Here is a 22,247-nt window from a genome sequence, read left to right as displayed (position 1 = left end):
TGAAGATTCACGGGTAAAAAGCCCCAAACTGTCAGATAGGTTATTTTTGAGCTTTCAGCAGCCCTGGGCGAATTCTTTAGAGAAATGTGGCTGTTTTTCATGGTGGACTTGTCTATGTCCAGCTACAGAAGGAGATGAGGATGGCCATATTCGTTTTCTGAGCTGCGAACGGGCAGAAAGGTGAGACAATGTGGGATTTTGACCATTTGTGCTGACCTTTGAATTTCAATGTAGGTCTCTATAACGTGACCCAGCTGCATTGTCAATGATCGCATTGGTTTGATTTTTGGTTTGCTTGTAGGGTGCTGGCACCCACATTCAGTGACCTAAAAAATTTGACACTGCTGTGAATAGTTAAGTCGCAAAGTGAAGATTCACGGGTAAAAAGCCCCAAAGTGTCAGATAGGTTATTTTTGAGCTCTCAGCAGCCCTGGGCGGGTTCTTTAGAGAAATGTAGCTGTTTTTCTTGGTGGACTTGTCTATGTCCAGCTACACAAGGAGATGATGATGGTCATTGTCTGTTTCTGAGCTGCGAACGGGCAGAAAGGTGAGACAATGTGGGATTTTGACCATTTGTGCTGACCTTTGAATTTCAATGTACCTCTCTATAACATGACCCAGCTGTAATGTCATTGGTCGCATTGATTTGATTTTTGGTTTGCTTGTAGGGCACTGGCACCCATATGCAGTGACCCAGAAAATTTGACACTGCTGTGAATAGTTTAGTCGCAAAGTGAAGATTCACGGGTAAAAAGCCCCAAACTGTCAGATAGGTTATTTTTGAGCTTTCAGCAGCCCTGGGCGAGTTCTTTAGAGAAATGTAGCTGTTTTTCTTGGTGGACTTGTCTATGTCCAGCTACACAAGGAGATGAGGATGGTCATATTCGTTTTCTGAGCTACGAACGGGCAGAAAGGTGAGAAAATGTCGGATTTTGACCATTTGTGCTGACCTTTGAATTTCAATGTAGGTCTCTATAACGTGACCCAGGTGCATTGTCAATGGTCGCATTAATTTGATTTTTGGTTTGCTAGTAGGGCGCTGGCACCCACATTCAGTGACCCAGAAAATTTGGCACTGCTGTGAATAGTTGAGTCGCAAAGTGAAGATTCACGGGTAAAAAGCCCAAACTGTCAGGTAGGTTATTTTTCACCTTTCAGCAGCCCTGGGCGGGTTCTTTAGAGAAATGTAGCTGTTTTTCTTGGTGGACTTGTCTATGTCCAGCTACGCAAGGAGATGAGGATGGTCATATTCGTTTTCTGAGCTGTGAACGGGCAGAAAGGTGAGACAATGTGGGATTTTGACCATTTGTGCTGACCTTTGAATTTCAATCTACCTCTCTATAACATGACCCAGCTGTAATGTCATTGGTCGCATTGACTTGATTTTTGGTTTGCTTGTAGGGCGCTGGCACCCATATGCAGTGACCCACAAAATTTGACACTGCTGTGAACAGTTTAGTCGCAAAGTGAAGATTCACGGGTAAAAAGCCCCAAACTGTCAGATAGGTTATTTTTCAGCTTTCAGCAGCCCTGGGCGAATTCTTTAGAGAAATGTGGCTGTTTTTCTTGGTGGACTTGTCTATGTCCAGCTACACAAGGAGATGAGGATGGTCATATTCGTTTTCTGAGCTGCGAACGGGCAGAAAGGTGAGACAATGTGGGATTTTGACCATTTGTGCTGACCTTTGAATTTCAATGTACCTCTCTATAATATGACCCAGCTGTAATGTCATTGGTCGCATTGACTTGATTTTTGGTTTGCTTGTAGGGCGCTGGCACCCATATGCAGTGACCCAGAAAATTTGACACTGGTGTGAATAGTTTAGTCGCAAAGTGAAGATTCACGGGTAAAAAGCCCCAAACTGTCAGATAGGTTATTTTTGAGCTTTCACCAGCCCTGGGCGAGTTCTTTAGAGAAATGTGGCTCTTTTTCTTGGTGGACTTGTCTATGTCCAGCTACACAAGGAGATGAGGATGGTCATATTCGTTTTCTGAGCTGCGAACGGGCAGAAAGGTGAGAAAATGTGGGATTTTGACCATTTGTGCTGACCTTTGAATTTCAATGTAGGTCTCTATAACGTGACCCAGCTGCATTGTCAATGGTCGCATTGATTTGATTTTTGGCTTGCTTGTAGGGCACTGGCATTCACATTCAGTGACCCAGAAAATTTGGCACTGCTGTGAATAGTTTAGTCGCAAAGTAAAGATTCACGGGTAAAAAGCCCCAAACTGTCAGATAGGTTATTTTTGAGCTTTCAGCAGCCCTGGGCGAATTCTTTAGAGAAATGTGGCTGTTTTTCTTGGTGGACTTGTCTATGTCCAGCTACAGAAGGAGATGAGGATGGCCATATTCGTTTTCTGAGCTGCGAACGGGCAGAAAGGTGAGACAATGTGGGATTTTGACCATTTGTGCTGACCTTTGAATTTCAATGTAGGTCTCTATAACATGACCCAGCTGCATTGTCAATGATCGCATTGGTTTGATTTTTGGTTTGCTTGTAGGGTGCTGGCACCCACATTCAGTGACCTAAAAAATTTGACACTGCTGTGAATAGTTAAGTCGCAAAGTGAAGATTCACGGGTAAAAAGCCCCAAAGTGTCAGATAGGTTATTTTTGAGCTCTCAGCAGCCCTGGGCGGGTTCTTTAGAGAAATGTAGCTGTTTTTCTTGGTGGACTTGTCTATGTCCAGCTACACAAGGAGATGATGATGGTCATTGTCTGTTTCTGAGCTGCGAACGGGCAGAAAGGTGAGACAATGTGGGATTTTGACCATTTGTACTGACCTTTGAATTTCAATGTACCTCTCTATAACATGACCGAGCTGTAATGTCATTGGTCGCATTGATTTGATTTTTGGTTTGCTTGTAGGGCGCTGGCACCCATATGCAGTGACCCAGAAAATTTGACACTGCTGTGAATAGTTTAGTCGCAAAGTGAAGATTCACGGGTAAAAAGCCCCAAAGTGTCAGATAGGTTATTTTTGAGCTTTCAGCAGCCCTGGGCGGGTTCTTTAGAGAAATGTAGCTGTTTTTCTTGGTGGACTTGTCTATGTCCAGCTACACAAGGAGATGATGATGGTCATTGTCTGTTTCTGAGCTGCGAACGGGCAGAAAGGTGAGACAATGTGGGATTTTGACCATTTGTGCTGACCTTTGAATTTCAATGTACCTCTCTATAACATGACCCAGCTGTAATGTCATTGGTCGCATTGATTTGATTTTTGGTTTGCTTGTAGGGCACTGGCACCCATATGCAGTGACCCAGAAAATTTGACACTGCTGTGAATAGTTTAGTCGCAAAGTGAAGATTCACGGGTAAAAAGCCCCAAACTGTCAGATAGGTTATTTTTGAGCTTTCAGCAGCCCTGGGCGAGTTCTTTAGAGAAATGTAGCTGTTTTTCTTGGTGGACTTGTCTATGTCCAGCTACACAAGGAGATGAGGATGGTCATATTCGTTTTCTGAGCTACGAACGGGCAGAAAGGTGAGAAAATGTCGGATTTTGACCATTTGTGCTGACCTTTGAATTTCAATGTAGGTCTCTATAACGTGACCCAGGTGCATTGTCAATGGTCGCATTAATTTGATTTTTGGTTTGCTAGTAGGGTGCTGGCACCCACATTCAGTGACCCAGAAAATTTGGCACTGCTGTGAATAGTTTAGTCGCAAAGTGAAGATTCACGGGTAAAAAGCCCAAACTGTCAGGTAGGTTATTTTTCACCTTTCAGCAGCCCTGGGCGGGTTCTTTAGAGAAATGTAGCTGTTTTTCTTGGTGGACTTGTCTATGTCCAGCTACGCAAGGAGATGAGGATGGTCATATTCGTTTTCTGAGCTGTGAACGGGCAGAAAGGTGAGACAATGTGGGATTTTGACCATTTGTGCTGACCTTTGAATTTCAATCTACCTCTCTATAACATGACCCACCTGTAATGTCATTGGTCGCATTGACTTGATTTTTGGTTTGCTTGTAGGGCGCTGGCACCCATATGCAGTGACCCAGAAAATTTGACACTGCTGTGAATAGTTTAGTCTCAAAGTGAAGATTCACGGGTAAAAAGCCCCAAACTGTCAGATAGGTTATTTTTCAGCTTTCAGCAGCCCTGGGCGAGTTCTTTAGAGAAATGTGGCTGTTTTTCTTGGTGGACTTGTCTATGTCCAGCTACACAAGGAGATGATAATGGTCATATTCGTTTTCTGAGCTGCGAACGGGCAGAAAGGTGAGAAAATGTGGGATTTTGACCATTTGTGCTGACCTTTGAATTTCAATGTAGGTCTCTATAACGTGACCCAGGTGCATTGTCAATGGTCGCATTGATTTGATTTTTGGTTTGCTAGTAGGGCGCTGGCACCCAAATTCAGTGACCCAGAAAATTTGGCACTGCTGTGAATAGTTTAGTCGCAAAGTGAAGATTCACGGGTAAAAAGCCCCAAACTGTCAGATAGGTTATTTTTGAGCTTTCAGCAGCCCTGGGCGGGTTCTTTAGAGAAATGTAGCTGTTTTTCTTGGTGGACTTGTCTATGTCCAGCTACACAAGGAGATGATGATGGTCATTGTCTGTTTCTGAGCTGCGAACGGGCAGAAAGGTGAGACAATGTGGGATTTTGACCATTTGTGCTGACCTTTGAATTTCAATGTACCTCTCTATAACATGACCCAGCTGTAATGTCATTGGTCGCATTGATTTGATTTTTGGTTTGCTTGTAGGGCACTGGCACCCATATGCAGTGACCCAGAAAATTTGACACTGCTGTGAATAGTTTAGTCGCAAAGTGAAGATTCACGGGTAAAAAGCCCCAAACTGTCAGATAGGTTATTTTTGAGCTTTCAGCAGCCCTGGGCGAGTTCTTTAGAGAAATGTAGCTGTTTTTCTTGGTGGACTTGTCTATGTCCAGCTACACAAGGAGATGAGGATGGTCATATTCGTTTTCTGAGCTACGAACGGGCAGAAAGGTGAGAAAATGTCGGATTTTGACCATTTGTGCTGACCTTTGAATTTCAATGTAGGTCTCTATAACGTGACCCAGGTGCATTGTCAATGGTCGCATTAATTTGATTTTTGGTTTGCTAGTAGGGCGCTGGCACCCGCATTCAGTGACCCAGAAAATTTGGCACTGCTGTGAATAGTTTAGTCGCAAAGTGAAGATTCACGGGTAAAAAGCCCAAACTGTCAGGTAGGTTATTTTTCACCTTTCAGCAGCCCTGGGCGGGTTCTTTAGAGAAATGTAGCTGTTTTTCTTGGTGGACTTGTCTATGTCCAGCTACGCAAGGAGATGAGGATGGTCATATTCGTTTTCTGAGCTGTGAACGGGCAGAAAGGTGAGACAATGTGGGATTTTGACCATTTGTGCTGACCTTTGAATTTCAATCTACCTCTCTATAACATGACCCACCTGTAATGTCATTGGTCGCATTGACTTGATTTTTGGTTTGCTTGTAGGGCGCTGGCACCCATATGCAGTGACCCAGAAAATTTGACACTGCTGTGAATAGTTTAGTCTCAAAGTGAAGATTCACGGGTAAAAAGCCCCAAACTGTCAGATAGGTTATTTTTCAGCTTTCAGCAGCCCTGGGCGAGTTCTTTAGAGAAATGTGGCTGTTTTTCTTGGTGGACTTGTCTATGTCCAGCTACACAAGGAGATGATAATGGTCATATTCGTTTTCTGAGCTGCGAACGGGCAGAAAGGTGAGAAAATGTGGGATTTTGACCATTTGTGCTGACCTTTGAATTTCAATGTAGGTCTCTATAACGTGACCCAGGTGCATTGTCAATGGTCGCATTGATTTGATTTTTGGTTTGCTAGTAGGGCGCTGGCACCCAAATTCAGTGACCCAGAAAATTTGGCACTGCTGTGAATAGTTTAGTCGCAAAGTGAAGATTCACGGGTAAAAAGCCCCAAACTGTCAGATAGGTTATTTTTGAGCTTTCAGCAGCCCTGGGCGGGTTCTTTAGAGAAATGTAGCTGTTTTTCTTGGTGGACTTGTCTATATCCAGCTACACAAGGAGATGATGATGGTCATTGTCTGTTTCTGAGCTGCGAACGTGCAGAAAGGTGAGACAATGTGGGATTTTGACCATTTGTGCTGACCTTTGAATTTCAATGTACCTCTCTATAACATGACCCAGCTGTAATGTCATTGGTAGCATTGATTTGATTTTTGGTGTGCTTGTAGGGCGCTGGCACCCATATGCAGTGACCCAGAAAATTTGACACTGCTGTGAATAGTTTAGTCGCAAAGTGAAGATGCACGGGTAAAAAACCCCAAACTGTCAGATAGGTTATTTTTCAGCTTTCAGCAGCCCTGGGCGAGTTCTTTAGAGAAATGTGGCTGTTTTTCTTGGTGGACTTGTCTATGCCCAGCTACACAAGGGGATGAGGATGGTCATATTCGTTTTCTGAGCTGCGAACGGGCAGAAAGGTGAGATAATGTGGGATTTTGACCATTTGTGCTGACCTTTGAATTTCAATATACCTCTCTATAACATGACCCAGCTGTAATGTCATTGGTCGCATTGACTTGATTTTTGGTTTGCTTGTAGGGCGCTGGCACCCATATGCAGTGACCCACAAAATTTGACACTGCTGTGAACAGTTTAGTCGCAAAGTGAAGATTCACGGGTAAAAAGCCCCAAACTGTCAGATAGGTTATTTTTGAGCTTTCAGCAGCCCTGGGCGAATTCTTTAGAGAAATGTGGCTGTTTTTCTTGGTGGACTTGTCTATGTCCAGCTACAGAAGGAGATGAGGATGGTCATATTCGTTTTCTGAGCTGCGAACGGGCAGAAAGGTGAGAAAATGTGGGATTTTGACCATTTGTGCTGACCTTTGAATTTCAATGTAGGTCTCTATAACGTGACCCAGCTGCATTGTCAATGGTCGCATTGATTTGATTTTTGGCTTGCTTGTAGGGCACTGGCATTCACATTCAGTGACCCAGAAAATTTGGCACTGCTGTGAATAGTTTAGTCGCAAACTAAAGATTCACGGGTAAAAAGCCCCAAACTGTCAGCCGGATAGGTTATTTTTGAGCTTTCAGCAGCCCTGGGCGAATTCTTTAGAGAAATGTGGCTGTTTTTCTTGGTGGACTTGTCTATGTCCAGCTACAGAAGGAGATGAGGATGGCCATATTCGTTTTCTGAGCTGCGAACGGGCAGAAAGGTGAGACAATGTGGGATTTTGACCATTTGTGCTGACCTTTGAATTTCAATGTAGGTCTCTATAACGTGACCCAGCTGCATTGTCAATGATCGCATTGGTTTGATCTTTGGTTTGCTTGTAGGGCGCTGGCACCCACATTCAGTGACCTAGAAAATTTGACACTGCTGTGAATAGTTAAGTCGCAAAGTGAAGATTCACGGGTAAAAAGCCCTAAAGTGTCAGATAGGTTATTTTTGAGCTCTCAGCAGCCCTGGGCGGGTTCTTTAGAGAAATGTAGCTGTTTTTCTTGGTGGACTTGTCTATGTCCAGCTACACAAGGAGATGATGATGGTCATTGTCTGTTTCTGAGCTGCGAACGGGCAGAAAGGTGAGACAATGTGGGATTTTGACCATTTGTGCTGACCTTTGAATTTCAATGTACCTCTCTATAACATGACCCAGCTGTAATGTCATTGGTCGCATTGATTTGATTTTTGGTTTGCTTGTAGGGCACTGGCACCCATATGCAGTGACCCGGAAAATTTGACACTGCTGTGAATAGTTTAGTCGCAAAGTGAAGATTCACGGGTAAAAAGCCCCAAACTGTCAGATAGGTTATTTTTGAGCTTTCAGCAGCCCTGGGCGGGTTCTTTAGAGAAATGTAGCTGTTTTTCTTGGTGGACTTGTCTATGTCCAGCTACACAAGGAGATGATGATGGTCATTGTCTGTTTCTGAGCTGCGAACGGGCAGAAAAGTGAGACAATGTGGGATTTTGTCCATTTGTGCTGACCTTTGAATTTCAATGTACCTCTCTATAACATGACCCAGCTGTAATGTCATTGGTCGCATTGATTTGATTTTTGGTTTGCTTGTAGGGCACTGGCACTCATATACAGTGACCCGGAAAATTTGACACTGCTGTGAATAGTTTAGTCGCAAAGTGAAGATTCACGGGTAAAAAGCCCCAAACTGTCAGATAGGTTATTTTTGAGCTTTCAGCAGCCCTGGGCGAGTTCTTTAGAGAAATGTGGCTGTTTTTCTTGTTGGACTTGTCTATGTCCAGCTACACAAGGATATAAGGATGGTCATATTCGTTTTCTGAGCTGCGAACGGGCAGAAAGGTGAGAAAATGTCGGATTTTGACCATTTGTGCTGAGCTTTGAATTTCAATGTAGGTCTCTATAACGTGACCCAGCTGCATTGTCATTGGTCGCATTGATTTGATTTTTGGTTTGCTTGTAGTGGCTGGCACCCACATTCAGTGACCCAGAAAATTTGGCACTGCTGTGAATAGTTTAGTCGCAAAGTGAAGATTCACGGGTAAAAAGCCCCAAACTGTCAGATAGGTTATTTTTGAGCTTTCAGCAGCCCTGGGCGAGTTCTTTAGGGAAATGTGGCTGTTTTTCTTGGTGGACTTGTCTATGTCCAGCTACAGAAGGAGATGAGGATGGCCATATTCGTTTTCTGAGCTGCGAACGGGCAGAAAGGTGAGACAATGTTGGATTTTGACCATTTGTGCTGACCTTTGAATTTCAATGTAGGTCCCTATAACGTGACCCAGCTGCATTGTCAATGATCGCATTGGTTTGATTTTTGGTTTGCTTGGAGGGCGCTGGCACCCACATTCAGTGACCTAGAAAATTTGACACTGCTTTGAATAGTTTAGTCGCAAAGTGAAGATTCACGGGTAAAAAGCCCCAAACTGTCAGATAGGTTATTTTTGAGCTTTCAGCAGCCCTGGGCGGGTTCTTTAGAGAAATGTAGCTGTTTTTTCTTGGTGGACTTGTCTATGTCCAGCTACACAAGGAGATGATGATGGCCATTGTCTGTTTCTGAGCTGCGAACGGGCAGAAAGGTAATACAATGTGGGATTTTGACCATTTGTGCTGACCTTTGAATTTCAATGTACCTCTCTATAACATGACCCAGCTGTAATGTCATTGTTCGCATTGATTTGATTTTTGGTTTGCTTGTAGGGCACTGGCACCCATATGCAGTGACCCAGAAAATTTGACACTGCTGTGAATAGTTTAGTCGCAAAGTGAAGATTCACGGGTAAAAAGCCCCAAACTGTCAGATAGGTTATTTTTGAGCTTTCAGCAGCCCTGGGCGGGTTCTTTAGAGAAATGTAGCTGTTTTTCTTGGTGGACTTGTCTATGTCCAGCTACACAAGGAGATGATGATGGTCATTGTCTGTTTCTGAGCTGCGAACGGGTAGAAAGGTGAGACAATGTGGGATTTTGACCATTTTTGCTGACCTTTGAATTTCAATGGACCTCTCTATAACATGACCCAGCTGTAATGTCATTGGTCGCATTGATTTGATTTTTGGTTTGCTTGTAGGGCACTGGCACTCATATACAGTGACCCAGAAAATTTGACACTGCTGTGAATAGTTTAGTCGCAAAGTGAAGATTCACGGGTAAAAAGCCCCAAACTGTCAGATAGGTTATTTTTGAGCTTTCAGCAGCCCTGGGCGAGTTCTTTAGAGAAATGTGGCTGTTTTTCTTGGTGGACTTGTCTATGTCCAGCTACACAAGGATATGAGGATGGTCATATTCGTTTTCTGAGCTGCGAACGGGCAGAAAGGTGAGAAAATGTCGGATTTTGACCATTTGTGCTGACCTTTGAATTTCAATGTAGGTCTCCATAACGTGACCCAGCTACACTGTCAATGGTCGCATTGATTTGATTTTTGGTTTGCTTGGAGGGCGCTGGCACCGACATTTAGTGACCCAGAAAATTTGGCACTGCTGTGAATAGTTTAGTCGCAAAGTGAAGATTCACGGGTAAAAAGCACCAAACTGTCAGATAGGTTATTTTTGAGCTTTCAGCAGCCCTGGGCGGGTTCTTTAGAGAAATGTAGCTGTTTTTCTTGGTGGACTTGTCTATGTCCAGCTACACAAGGAGATGATGATGGCCATTGTCTGTTTCTGAGCTGCGAACGGGCAGAAAGGTGAGACAATGTGGGATTTTGACCATTTGTGCTGACCTTTGAATTTCAATGTAGGTCTCTATAACGTGACCCAGCTGCATTGTCAATGGTCGCATTGATTTGATTTTTGGCTTGCTTGTAGGGCGCTGGCATTCACATTCAGTGACCCAGAAAATTTGGCACTGCTGTGAATAGTTTAGTCGCAAAGTGAAGATTCACGGGTAAAAAGCCCCAAACTGTCAGATAGGTTATTTTTGAGCTTTCAGCAGCCCTGGGCGAGTTCTTTAGAGAAATGTGGCTGTTTTTCTTGGTGGACTTGTCTATGTACAGCTACACAAGGAGATGAGGATGGTCATATTCGTTTTCTGAGCTGCGAACGGGCAGAAAGGTGAGAAAATGTGGGATTTTGACCATTTGTGCTGACCTTTGAATTTCAATGTAGGTCTCTATAACGTGACCCAGCTGCATTGTCAATGGTTGCCTGGATTTAATTTTTGGTTTGCTTGGAGGGCGCTGGCACCCACATTCAGTGACCTAGAAAATTTTACACTCCTGTGAATAGTTTAGTCGCAAAGTGAAGATTCACGGGTAAATGTACAGCTACACAAGGAGATGAGGATGGTCATATTCGTTTTCTGAGCTGCGAACGGGCAGAAAGGTGAGAAAATGTGGGATTTTGACCATTTGTGCTGACCTTTGAATTTCAATGTAGGTCTCTATAACGTGACCCAGCTGCATTGTCAATGGTTGCCTTGATTTAATTTTTGGTTTGCTTGGAGGGCGCTGGCACCCACATTCAGTGACCTAGAAAATTTGACACTCCTGTGAATAGTTTAGTCGCAAAGTGAAGATTCACGGGTAAAAAGCCGCAAACTGTCAGATAGGTTATTTTTGAGCTTTCAGCAGCCCTGGGCGGGTTATTTAGAGAATGTAGCTGTTTTTCTTGGTGGACTTGTCTATGTCCAGCTACACAAGGAGATGATGATGGTCATTGTCTGTTTCTGAGCTGCGAACGTGCAGAAAGGTGAGACAATGTGGGATTTTGACCATTTGTGCTGACCTTTGAATTTCAATGTACCTCTCTATAACATGACCCAGCTGTAATGTCATTGGTCGCATTGATTTGATTTTTGGTTTGCTTGTAGGGCGCTGGCACCCATATGCAGTGACCCACAAAATTTGACACTGTTGGTGGACTTGTCTATGTCCAGCTACACACGGAGATGAAGATGGTCATATTCGTTTTCTGAGCTGCGAACGGGAAGAATGGTGAGAAAATGTCGGATTTTGACCATTTGTGCTGACCTACCTTTGAATTTCAATGTAGGTCTCTATAACGTGACCCAGCTGCATTGTCAATGGTCGCATTGATTTGATTTTTGGTTAGCTGGTAGGGCGCTGGCACCCACATTGAGTCACTGCTGTGAATAGTTTAGTCGCAAAGTGAAGATTCACGGGTAAAAAGCCCCAAACTGTCAGATAGGTTATTTTTGAGCTTTCAGCAGCCCTGGGCGAGTTCTTTAGAGAAATGTGGCAGTTTTTCTTGGTGGACTTGTCTATGTCCAGCTACACAAGGAGATGAGGATGGTCATATTCGTTTTCTGAGCTGCGAACGGGCAAAAAGGTGAGAAAATGTCGGATTTTGACCATTTGTGCTGACCTTTGAATTTCAATGTAGGTCTCTATAACGTGACCCAGCTGCTTTGTCAATGGTCGCATTGATTTGTTTTTTGGTTTGCTTGTAGTGGCTGGCACCCACATTCAGTGACCTAGAAAATTAATTTGACACTGCTGTGAATAGTTTAGTCGCAAAGTGAAGATTCACCTATCTGACAGTTTGGGGCTTTTTACCCATGAATCTTCACTTTGCGACTAAACTATTCACAGCAGTGTCAAATTTTCTGGGTCACTGCATATGGGTGCCAGCGCCCTACAAGCAAACCAAAAATCAAGTCAATGCGACCAATGACATTACAGCTGGGTCAGGTTATAGAGAGGTACATTGAAATTCAAAGGTCAGCACAAATGGTCAAAATCCCACATTGTCTCACCTTTCTGCCCTTTCGCAGCTCAGAAAACGAATATGACCATCCTCATCTCCTTGTGTAGCTCGATATAGACAAGTCCACCAAGAAAAACAGCCACATTTCTCTAAAGAACTCGCCCAGGGCTGCTGAAAGCTCAAAAATAACCTATCTGACAGTTTCGGGCTTTTTACCCGTGAATCTTCACTTTGCGACTAAACTATTCACAGCAGTGTCAAATTTTCTGGGTCACTGCATATGGGTGCCAGCGCCCTACAAGCAAACCAAAAATCAAGTCAATGCGACCAATGACATTACAGCCGGGTTATGTTATAGAGAGGTACATTGAAATTCAAAGGTCAGCACAAATGGTCAAAATCCCACATTGTCTCACCTTTCTGCCCGTTCGCAGCTCAGAAAACGAATATGACCATCCTCATCTCCTTGTGTAGCTGGACATAGACAAGTCCACCAAGAAAAACAGCCACATTTCTCTAAAGAACTCGCCCAGGGCTGCTGAAAGCTGAAAAATAACCTATCTGACAGTTTGGGGCTTTTTACCCGTGAATCTTCACTTTTGCGACTAAACTATTCACAGCAGTGTCAAATTTTCTATGTCACTGCATATGGGTGCCAGCGCCCTACAAGCAAACCAAAAATCAAATCAATGCGACCAATGACATTACAGCTGGGTCATGTTATAGAGAGGTACATTGAAATTCAAAGGTCAGCACAAATGGTCAAAATCCCACATCGTCTCACCTTTCTGCACGATCGCAGCTCAGAAACAGACAATGACCATCATCATCTCCTTGTGTAGCTGGACATAGACAAGTCCACCAAGAAAAACAGCTACATTTCTCTAAAGAACCCGCCCAGGGCTGCTGAATGCTCGAAAATAACCTATCTGACAGTTTGGGGCTTTTTACCCGTGAATCTTCACTTTGCGACTAAACTATTCACAGCAGTGCCAAATTTTCTGGGTCACTGAATGTGGGTGCCAGCGCCCTACTAGCAAACCAAAAATCAAATCAATGCGACCATTGACAATGCAGCTGGGTCACGTTATAGAGACCTACATTGAAATTCAAAGGTCAGCACAAATGGTCAAAATCCCACATTTTCTCACCTTTCTGCCCGTTCGCAGCTCAGAAACAGACAATGACCATCATCATCTGCTTATGTAGCTGGACATAGACAAGTCCACCAAGAAAAACAGCTACATTTCTCTAAAGAACCCGCTCAGGGCTGCTGAAAGCTCAAAAATAACCTAACTGACAGTTTGGGGCTTTTTACCCGTGAATCTTCACTTTGCGACTAAACTATTCACAGCAGTGTCAAATTTTGTAGGTCACTGAATGTGGGTGCCAGCGCCCTCCAAGCAAACCAAAAATCAAATCAATGCGACCATTGACAATGCAGCTGGGTGACGTTATAGAGACCTACATTGAAATTCAAAGGTCAGCACAAATGGTCAAAATCCCACATTTTCTCACCTTTCTGCCCGTTCGCAGCTCAGAAAACGAATATGACCATCCTCATCTCCTTGTGTAGCTGGACATAGACAAGTCCACCAAGAAAAACAGCCACATTTCTCTAAAGAACTCGCCCAGGGCTGCTGAAAGCTCAAAAATAACCTATCTGACAGTTTGGGGCTTTTTACCCGTGAATCTTCACTTTGCGACTAAACTATTCACAGCAGTGTCAAATTTCCTGGGTCACTGCATATGGGTGCCAGTGCCCTACAAGCAAACCAAAAATCAAATCAATGCGACCAATGACATTACAGCTGGGTCATGTTATAGAGAGGTACATTGAAATTCAAAGGTCAGCACAAATGGTCAAAATCCCACATTGTCTCACCTTTCTGCCCGTTCGCAGCTCAGAAACAGACAATGACCATCACCATCTCCTTGTGTAGCTGGACATAGACAAGTCCACCAAGAAAAACAGCTACATTTCTCTAAAGAACCCGCCCAGGGCTGCTGAAAGCTCAAAAATAACCTATCTGACAGTTTGGGGCTTTTTACCCGTGAATCTTAACTTTGCGACTAAACTATTCACAGCAGTGCCAAATTTTCTGGGTCACTGAATGTGGGTGCCAGCGCCCTACTAGCAAACCAAAAATCAAATCAATGCGACCATTGACAATGCAGCTGGGTCACGTTATAGAGACCTACATTGAAATTCTAAGGTCAGCACAAATGGTCAAAATCCCACATTTTCTCACCTTTCTGCCCGTTCGTAGCTCAGAAAACGAATATGACCATCCTCATCTCCTTGTGTAGCTGGACATAGACAAGTCCACCAAGAAAAACAGCTACATTTCTCTAAAGAACCCGCCCAGAGCTGCTGAAAGCTCAAAAATAACCTATCTGACAGTTTGGGGCTTTTTACCCATGAATCCTCACTTTGCGACTAAACTATTCACAGCAGTGTCAAATTTTCTAGGTCACTGAATGTGGGTGCCAGCGCCCTACAAGCAAACCAAAAATCAAACCAATGCGACCATTGACAATGCAGCTGGGTCACGTTATAGAGACCTACATTGAAATTCAAAGGTCAGCACAAATGGTCAAAATCCGACATTTTCTCACCTTTCTGCCCGTTCACAGCTCAGAAAACGAATATGGCCATCCTTATCTCCATCTGTAGCTGGACATAGACAAGTCCACCAAGAAAAACAGCTACATTTCTCTAAAGAACTCGCCCAGGGCTGCTGAAAGATGAAAAATAACCTATCTGACAGTTTGGGGCTTTTTACCCGTGAATCTTCACTTTGCGACTAAACTATTCACAGCAGTGTCAAATTTTCTGGGTCACTGCATATAGGTGCCAGCGCCCTACAAGCAAACCAAAAATCAAGTCAATGCGACCAATGACATTACAGCTGGGTCATGTTATAGAGAGGTACATTGAAATTCAAAGGTCAGCACAAATTGTCAAAATCCCACATTGTCTCACCTTTCTGCCCGTTCGCAGCTCAGTAACGGACAATGACCATCCTCATCTCCTTGTGTAGCTGGACATAGACAAGTCCACCAAGAAAAACAGCTACATTTCTCTAAAGAACCCGCCCAGGGCTGCTGAAAGATGAAAAATAACCTATCTGACAGTTTGGGGCTTTTTACCCGTGAATCTTCACTTTGCGACTAAACTATTCACAGCAGTGCCAAATTTTCTGGGTCACTAAATGTGGGTGCCAGCGCCCTACAAGCAAACCAAAAATCAAATCAATGCGATCATTGACAATGCAGCTGGGTCACGTTATAGAGACCTACATTGAAATTCAAAGGTCAGCACAAATGGTCAAAATCCCACATTTTCTCACCTTTCTGCCCGTTCACAGCTCAGAAAACGAATATGGCCATCCTCATCTCCATCTGTAGCTGGACATAGACAAGTCCACCAAGAAAAACAACCACATTTCTCTAAAGAACTCGCCCAGGGCTGCTGAAAGCTGAAAATAACCTATCTGACAGTTTGGGGCTTTTTACCCGTGAATCTTCACTTTGCGACTAAACTATTCACAGCAGTGTCAAATTTTCTGGGTCACTGCTTATGGGTGCCAGCGCCCTACAAGCAAACCAAAAATCAAATCAATGCGACCAATGACATTACAGCTGGGTCATGTTATAGATTGAAATTCAAAGGTCAGCACAAATGGTCAAAATCCCACATTGTCTCACCTTTCTGCACGTTCGCAGCTCAGAAACAGACAATGACCATCATCATCTCCTTGTGTAGCTGGACATAGACAAGTCCACCAAGAAAAACAACTACATTTCTCTAAAGAACCCGCCCAGGGCTGCTGAAAGCTCAAAAATAACCTATCTGACAGTTTGGGGCTTTTTACCCGTGAATCTTCACTTTGCGACTAAACTATTCACAGCAGTGTCAAATTTTCTAGGTCACTGAATGTGGGTGCCAGCGCCCTACAAGCAAACCAAAAATCAAATCAATGCGACCATTGACAATGCAGCTGGGTTACTTTATAGAGACCTACATTGAAATTCAAAGGTCAGCACAAATGGTCAAAATCCGACATTTTCTCACCTTTCTGCCCGTTCGCAGCTCAGAAAACGAATATGGCCATCCTCATCTCTTTGTGTAGCTGGACATGGACAAGTCCACCAAGAAAAACAGCCACATTTCTCTAAATAACTCGCCCAGGGCTGCTGAAAGCTCAAAAATAACCTATCTGACACTTTGGGGCTTTTTACCCGTGAATCTTCACTTTGCGACTAAACTATTCACAGCAGTGTCAAATTTTCTAGACCACTGAATGTGGGTGCCAGCGCCCTCCAAGCAAACCAAAAATCAAATCAATGCGACCAATGATATTACAGCTGGGTCGTGTTATAGAGAGGTACATTGAAATTCAAAGGTCAGCACAAATGGTCAAAATCCCACCTTGTCTCACCTTTCTGCCCGTTCGCAGCTCAGTAACGGACGCTGACCATCCTCATCTCCTTGTGTAGCTGGACATAGACAAGTCCACCAAGAAAAACAGCTACATTTCTCTAAAGAACCCGCCCAGGGCTGCTGAAAGCTCAAAAATAACCTATCTGACAGTTTGGGGCTTTTTACCCGTGAATCTTCACTTTGCGACTAAACTATTCACAGCAGTGCCAAATTTTCTGGGTCACTGAATGTGGGTGCCAGCGCCCTACAAGAAAACCAAAAATCAAATCAATGCGACCAATGACATTACAGCTGGGTCATGTTATAGAGAGGTACATTGAAATTCAAAGGTCAGCACAAATGGTCAAAATCCCACATTGTCTCACCTTTCTGCCCGTTCGCAGCTCAGAAACAGACAATGACCATCATCATCTCCTTGTGTAGCTGGACATAGACAAGTCCACCAAGAAAAACAGCTACATTTCTCTAAAGAACCCGCCAAGGGCTGCTGAAAGCTCAAAAATAACCTATCTGACAGTTTGGGGCTTTTTACCCGTGAATCTTCACTTTGCGACTAAACTATTCACAGCAGTGTCAAATTTTCTAGACCACTGAATGTGGGTGCCAGCGCCCTCCAAGCAAACCAAAAATCAAATCAATGCGACCATTGACAATGCAGCTGGGTCACGTTATAGAGACCAACATTGAAATTCAAAGGTCAGCACAAATGGTCAAAATCCCACATTGTCTCACCTTTCTGCCCGTTCGCAGCTCAGTAACGGACAATGATCATCCTCATCTCCTTGTGTAGCTGGACATAGACAAGTCCACCAAGAAAAACAGCTACATTTCTCTAAAGAACCCGCCCAGGGCTGCTGAAAGCTCAAAATTAACCTATCTGACAGTTTGGGGCTATTTACCCGTGAATCTTCACTTTGCGACTAAACTATTTACAGCAATGTCAAATTTTCTAGGTCACTGAATGTGGGTGCCAGCGCCCTCCAAGCAAACCAAAAATCAAATTAATGCGACCATTGACAATGCAGCTGGGTCACGTTATAGAGACCAACATTGAAATTCAAAGGTCAGCACAAATGGTCAAAATCCCACATTTTCTCACCGTTCTGCCCGTTCGCAGCTCAGAAAATGAATATGACCATCCTCATCTCCTTGTGTAGCTGGACATAGACAAGTCCACCAAGAAAAACAGCCACATTTCTCTAAAGAACTCGCCCAGGGCTGCTGAAAGCTCAAAAATAACCTATCTGACAGTTTGGGGCTTTTTACCCGTGAATCTTCACTTTGCGACTAAACTATTCCCAGCAGTGTCAAATTTTGTGGGTCACTGCATATGGGTGCCAGCGCCCTACAAGCAAACCAAAAATCAAATCAATGCGACCAATGACATTACAGCTGGGTCATGTTATAGAGAGGTACATTGAAATTCAAAGGTCAGCACAAATGGTCAAAATCCCACATTGTCTCACCTTTCTGCCCGTTCGCAGCTCAGAAAACGAATATGACCATCCTCATCTCCTTGTGTAGCTGGACATAGACAAGTCCACCAAGAAAAACAGCCACATTTCTCTAAAGAACTCGCCCAGGGCTGCTGAAAGCTCAAAAATAACCTATCTGACAGTTTGGGGCTTTTTACCCGTGAATCTTCACTTTGCGACTAAACTATTCCCAGCAGTGTCAAATTTTGTGGGTCACTGCATATGGGTGCCAGCGCCCTACAAGCAAACCAAAAATCAAATCAATGCGACCAATGACATTACAGCTGGGTCATGTTATAGAGAGGTACATTGAAATTCAAAGGTCAGCACAAATGGTCAAAATCCCACATTGTCTCACCTTTCTGCCCGTTCGCAGCTCAGAAAACGAATATGACCATCCTCATCTCCTTGTGTAGCTGGACATAGACAAGTCCACCAAGAAAAACAGCCACATTTCTCTAAAGAACTCGCCCAGGGCTGCTGAAAGCTCAAAAATAACCTATCTGACAATTTGGGGCTTTTTACCCGTGAATCTTCACTTTGCGACTAAACTATTCACAGCAGTGCCAAATTTTCTGAGTCACTGTATGTGGGTGCCAGCGCTCTACTAGCAAACCAAAAATCAAATCAATGCCACCATTGACAATGCAGCTGGGTCACGTTATAGAGACCTACATTGAAATTCAAAGGTCAGCACAAATGGTCAAAATCCCACATTTTCTCACCTTTCTGCCCGTTCGCACCTCAGAAAACGAATATGACCATCCTCATCTCCTTGTGTAGCTGGACATAGACAAGTCCACCAAGAAAAACAGCCACATTTCTCTAAAGAACTCGCCCAGGGCTGGTGAAATCTCAAAAATAACCTATCTGACAGTTTGGGGCTTTTTACCCGTGAATCTTCGTTTTGCGACTAAACTATTCCCAGCAGTGTCAAATTTTCTGGGTCACTGCATATGGGTGCCAGCGCCCTACAAGCAAACCAAAAATCAAGTCAATGCGACCAATGACATTACAGCTGGGTCATGTTATAGAGAGGTACATTGAAATTCAAAGGTCAGCACAAATGGTCAAAATCCCACATTGTCTCACCTTTCTGCCCGTTCGCAGCTCAGAAACAGACAATGACCATCATCATCTACTTGTGTAGCTGAACATAGACAAGTCCACCAAGAAAAACAGCTACATTTCTCTAAAGAACCCGCCCAGGGCTGCTGAAAGCTCAAAAATAACCTATCTGACAGTTTGGGGCTTTTTACCCGTGAATCTTCACTTTGCGTCTAAACTATTCACAGCAGTGCCAAATTTTCTGGGTCACTAAATGTGGGTGCCAGCGTCCTCCAAGCAAACCAAAAATCAAATCAATGCGACCATTGACAATGCAGCTGGGTCACGTTATAGAGACCTACATTGAAATTCAAAGGTCAGCACAAATGGTCAAAATCCGACATTTTCTCACCTTTCTGCCCGTTCGCAGCTCAGAAAACGAATATGACCATCCTCATCTCCTTGTGTAGCTGGACATAGACAAGTCCACCAAGAAAAACAGCCACATTTCTCTAAAGAACTCGCCCAGGGCTGCTGAAAGCTCAAAAATAACCTATCTGACAATTTGGGGCTTTCTACACGTGAATCTTCACTTTGCGACTAAACTATTCACAGCAGTGCCAAATTTTCTGGGTCACTGAATTTGGGTGCCAGCGCCCTACAAGCAAACCAAAAATCAAATTAATGCGACCATTGACAATGCAGCTGGGTCACGTTATAGAGACCTACATTGAAATTCAAAGGTCAGCACATGTTCCGTATTCCCCGGAACCAGGTTGCATCAGTACCGTAACTATAATACCGACTGCGGATACTTTCCGAACCCACGTTCAACAATGGAGACAAACTTTACTGGTTCGAGTTCTCACTCTCAAAACACCAACTCCATCTTGGATTATCTTGGATGCACTAAGAATATCAGACATAAGACACTGCTAAACTGAGAAGTAACTTAGAATTGGATTCAACCACTGTTCACCATGAACTCTTTCCAAGACAAGGAGAATAAAAAAACAACAACAAAACCCAAAGCTGCTAGAGCACTGCACGCGGAAAAACTCTGCACGTGAGATGCCGTGCAGCGGGAAAAAGGCCATACATCTGAAGCATACGTCTCGTGCACAGGAGCACAAGCCCGGGAAAAACAGGGTTGATGATCACATGATTTCACGCATGAGTGATACCATACATGACCTACAGAACTAGAGAATGATTGTAGCGAAAACAGACACATAAATCATACATGAACGGTACCAGGCGTCACCACGACTCCGACATACCTCCCTCGCGAACGAATCATAGCCTAATCAATGTATGCGAGTGAGACAAACTAATATTCCGAGTGATGTTCTAACTCCTGGGGAACTGCTATTGGATGTCACACCTAACATCATTGTGTCAAATGCATGCCGTAACGTCACTAGACATATCCGGGAACGAGGATACGTCTTATCTAGCCGGTTGGATGTATTGTTCACTCTGATTGTGGATTGCTTGCTAACACTACAGTCACAGCCTTACTACCTCATCGCCACTGCCGTACCACCATCCACTATTCGCTCAGCTGGTGACATTGTCCACATTGACGTTGGCTGTGGCTGGGCAGTTCTCGGAGTCGAGCTCCACCTCACCCTCTGTTACCTCCAGTGGGATGAGGCGATGAACTGATCGTCGATACTCCTTGCCTTTGATCTTCACGTTGACTGCACGGACGACACCATCTTGCCCTGGGTATGTGGCTGTGACGCGTCCCAGAGGCCATGTCGCGCGCGGAGTACTCTCATCCATGACAAGGAAGACCTCACCCTCCTCGACGTCTTTTGCCTTCCTGTACCACTTGGACCGGACGTTTAGCGCCGGGACCATCTCGCGCAGCCACCTCTTCCAAACTTGCCTTGTCAGCACTTGTAGAAACAGCCAGCGCCGTCTGGGGTGGACCTTCTCCAGATCCTCTGTCTCCGCCTCGAGGTGTGTGACTGCAGCCGCGCGTCCCATCAGGAAGTGGTTTGGCGTCAACGCTTCTGGATCGTCGCTGTCAGATGATACGGTGGTAAGGGGACGGGAATTCAGCATTGCCTCGGCATGTACCAGCGCTGTTGAGAACTCCTCATCCGTGAGGCCAGCCTGGTGCAGCACATGCCAGAGTGCGCGTTTGACTGCCTTGACCATCGTTTCTACTACACCACCGAAGTGGGGCGTTCTCGGTGGGTTGAAATGCCACTGTACATCTCGCAGCTCGGAGTGGGTGGTTAGGCGGTCTTGATCTATCGTGCAGGTGGCTTCGCGCAGCTGTCGCTCTGCGGCGGTGGAGTTCGACCCGCTGTCTGTCACTATGAACTCCGGGGTTCCACGCCTCTTGCAGAATCGGGTCATCGCCATCAGGAACCCATCTGTGTCGAGCGAGTTGACGGGCTCCAGATGTACCGCTCTGGTCAGCAGGCACGAGAATACGCAGATATACCGCTTCTGCTGCACCTTGCCTCGTCCCTGGCGCGTCAGAAATGGACCGGCAAAGTCGATGGTCACCTTGCTGAAGGCGATAAGTGGTGACGAGGTCCGGTAATCCGGCAACCCTCCCATGATTGGAGTCAAAGCCTTCGCGTAGCCTCGTCGGCACTTGACGCACCTGTGGCGATGCTGTCGCACAACGGACTTCCCGTTTATCAGCCAGTACCGGTTGCTGAGGATGGCTGACATCTCTCGTCTTCGTCATCCACGATCAGGGCTGTGACCCGATGTTTCGGTGGCAGGATGATGGGGTGTCTTGTCGTCAGCGGCAGATGGTGTGCAGTGGTGAGTCTCCCACCGACCGTCAGTACGGTTGTGCCATGTACCTCCTCCAGCTGGGGTCGCAGCTTCAGCAATGGCTCGTTGGGATCGGGTTCCTTGCCGGACTCCAGTCGCTTGATGACCTTGCCATACACCTCCTCCTGGGCCTTCCGTACCCAGAACACGTCGGCCGCCTGGACCTCTGCAGGGGAGAGAGCGGGTACTGTCATACCGTTCACTGACTTGGCAGATCCAAACTTGCGTCGTGGAGCGGGTGTTGGTCTGTTGGCGCCAGCCTCCCTCGGTATACGGACGTTACGTACAAAGCGCTGACACCAAGCGGTGATACGGATGAGCCGCGTCCAAGACGAGAAGTTGGAGGGGTCAAGCTGGTACTTCCCTGGAACCGCGCTGAACGACATAGCGGATCGCTTCTTC

The 22,247-nt window shown here is 44.9% G+C and overlaps 1 protein-coding gene across 1 annotated transcript; it reads right to left on the bottom strand.

Annotated features, from left to right (window-relative positions):
• Positions 1-20,600: 20,600 nt before the first annotated feature.
• LOC135820052 (uncharacterized) lies at positions 20,601-21,620 on the bottom strand. The gene has a single exon (XM_065333356.1). It carries the CDS (start codon positions 21,618-21,620, stop codon positions 20,601-20,603), a length of 1,020 nt encoding a protein of 339 aa, XP_065189428.1.
• Between the last annotated feature and the right edge of the window lie 627 nt (positions 21,621-22,247).

Source organism: Sycon ciliatum, chromosome 6 (assembly GCF_964019385.1).
Source record: "Sycon ciliatum chromosome 6, ocSycCili1.1, whole genome shotgun sequence".
NCBI classification, from domain to species: Eukaryota; Metazoa; Porifera; class Calcarea; order Leucosolenida; family Sycettidae; genus Sycon; species Sycon ciliatum.
Note: the sequence above shows the minus strand (reverse complement) of the source record. Positions and strands in the feature narration are given on the sequence as shown.

Excerpts from the sequence above, each read along its gene's own strand:
- LOC135820052 (XM_065333356.1), bottom strand. The coding sequence starts at position 21,620 with ATGGGAGGGTTGCCGGATTACCGGACCTCGTCACCACTTATCGCCTTC.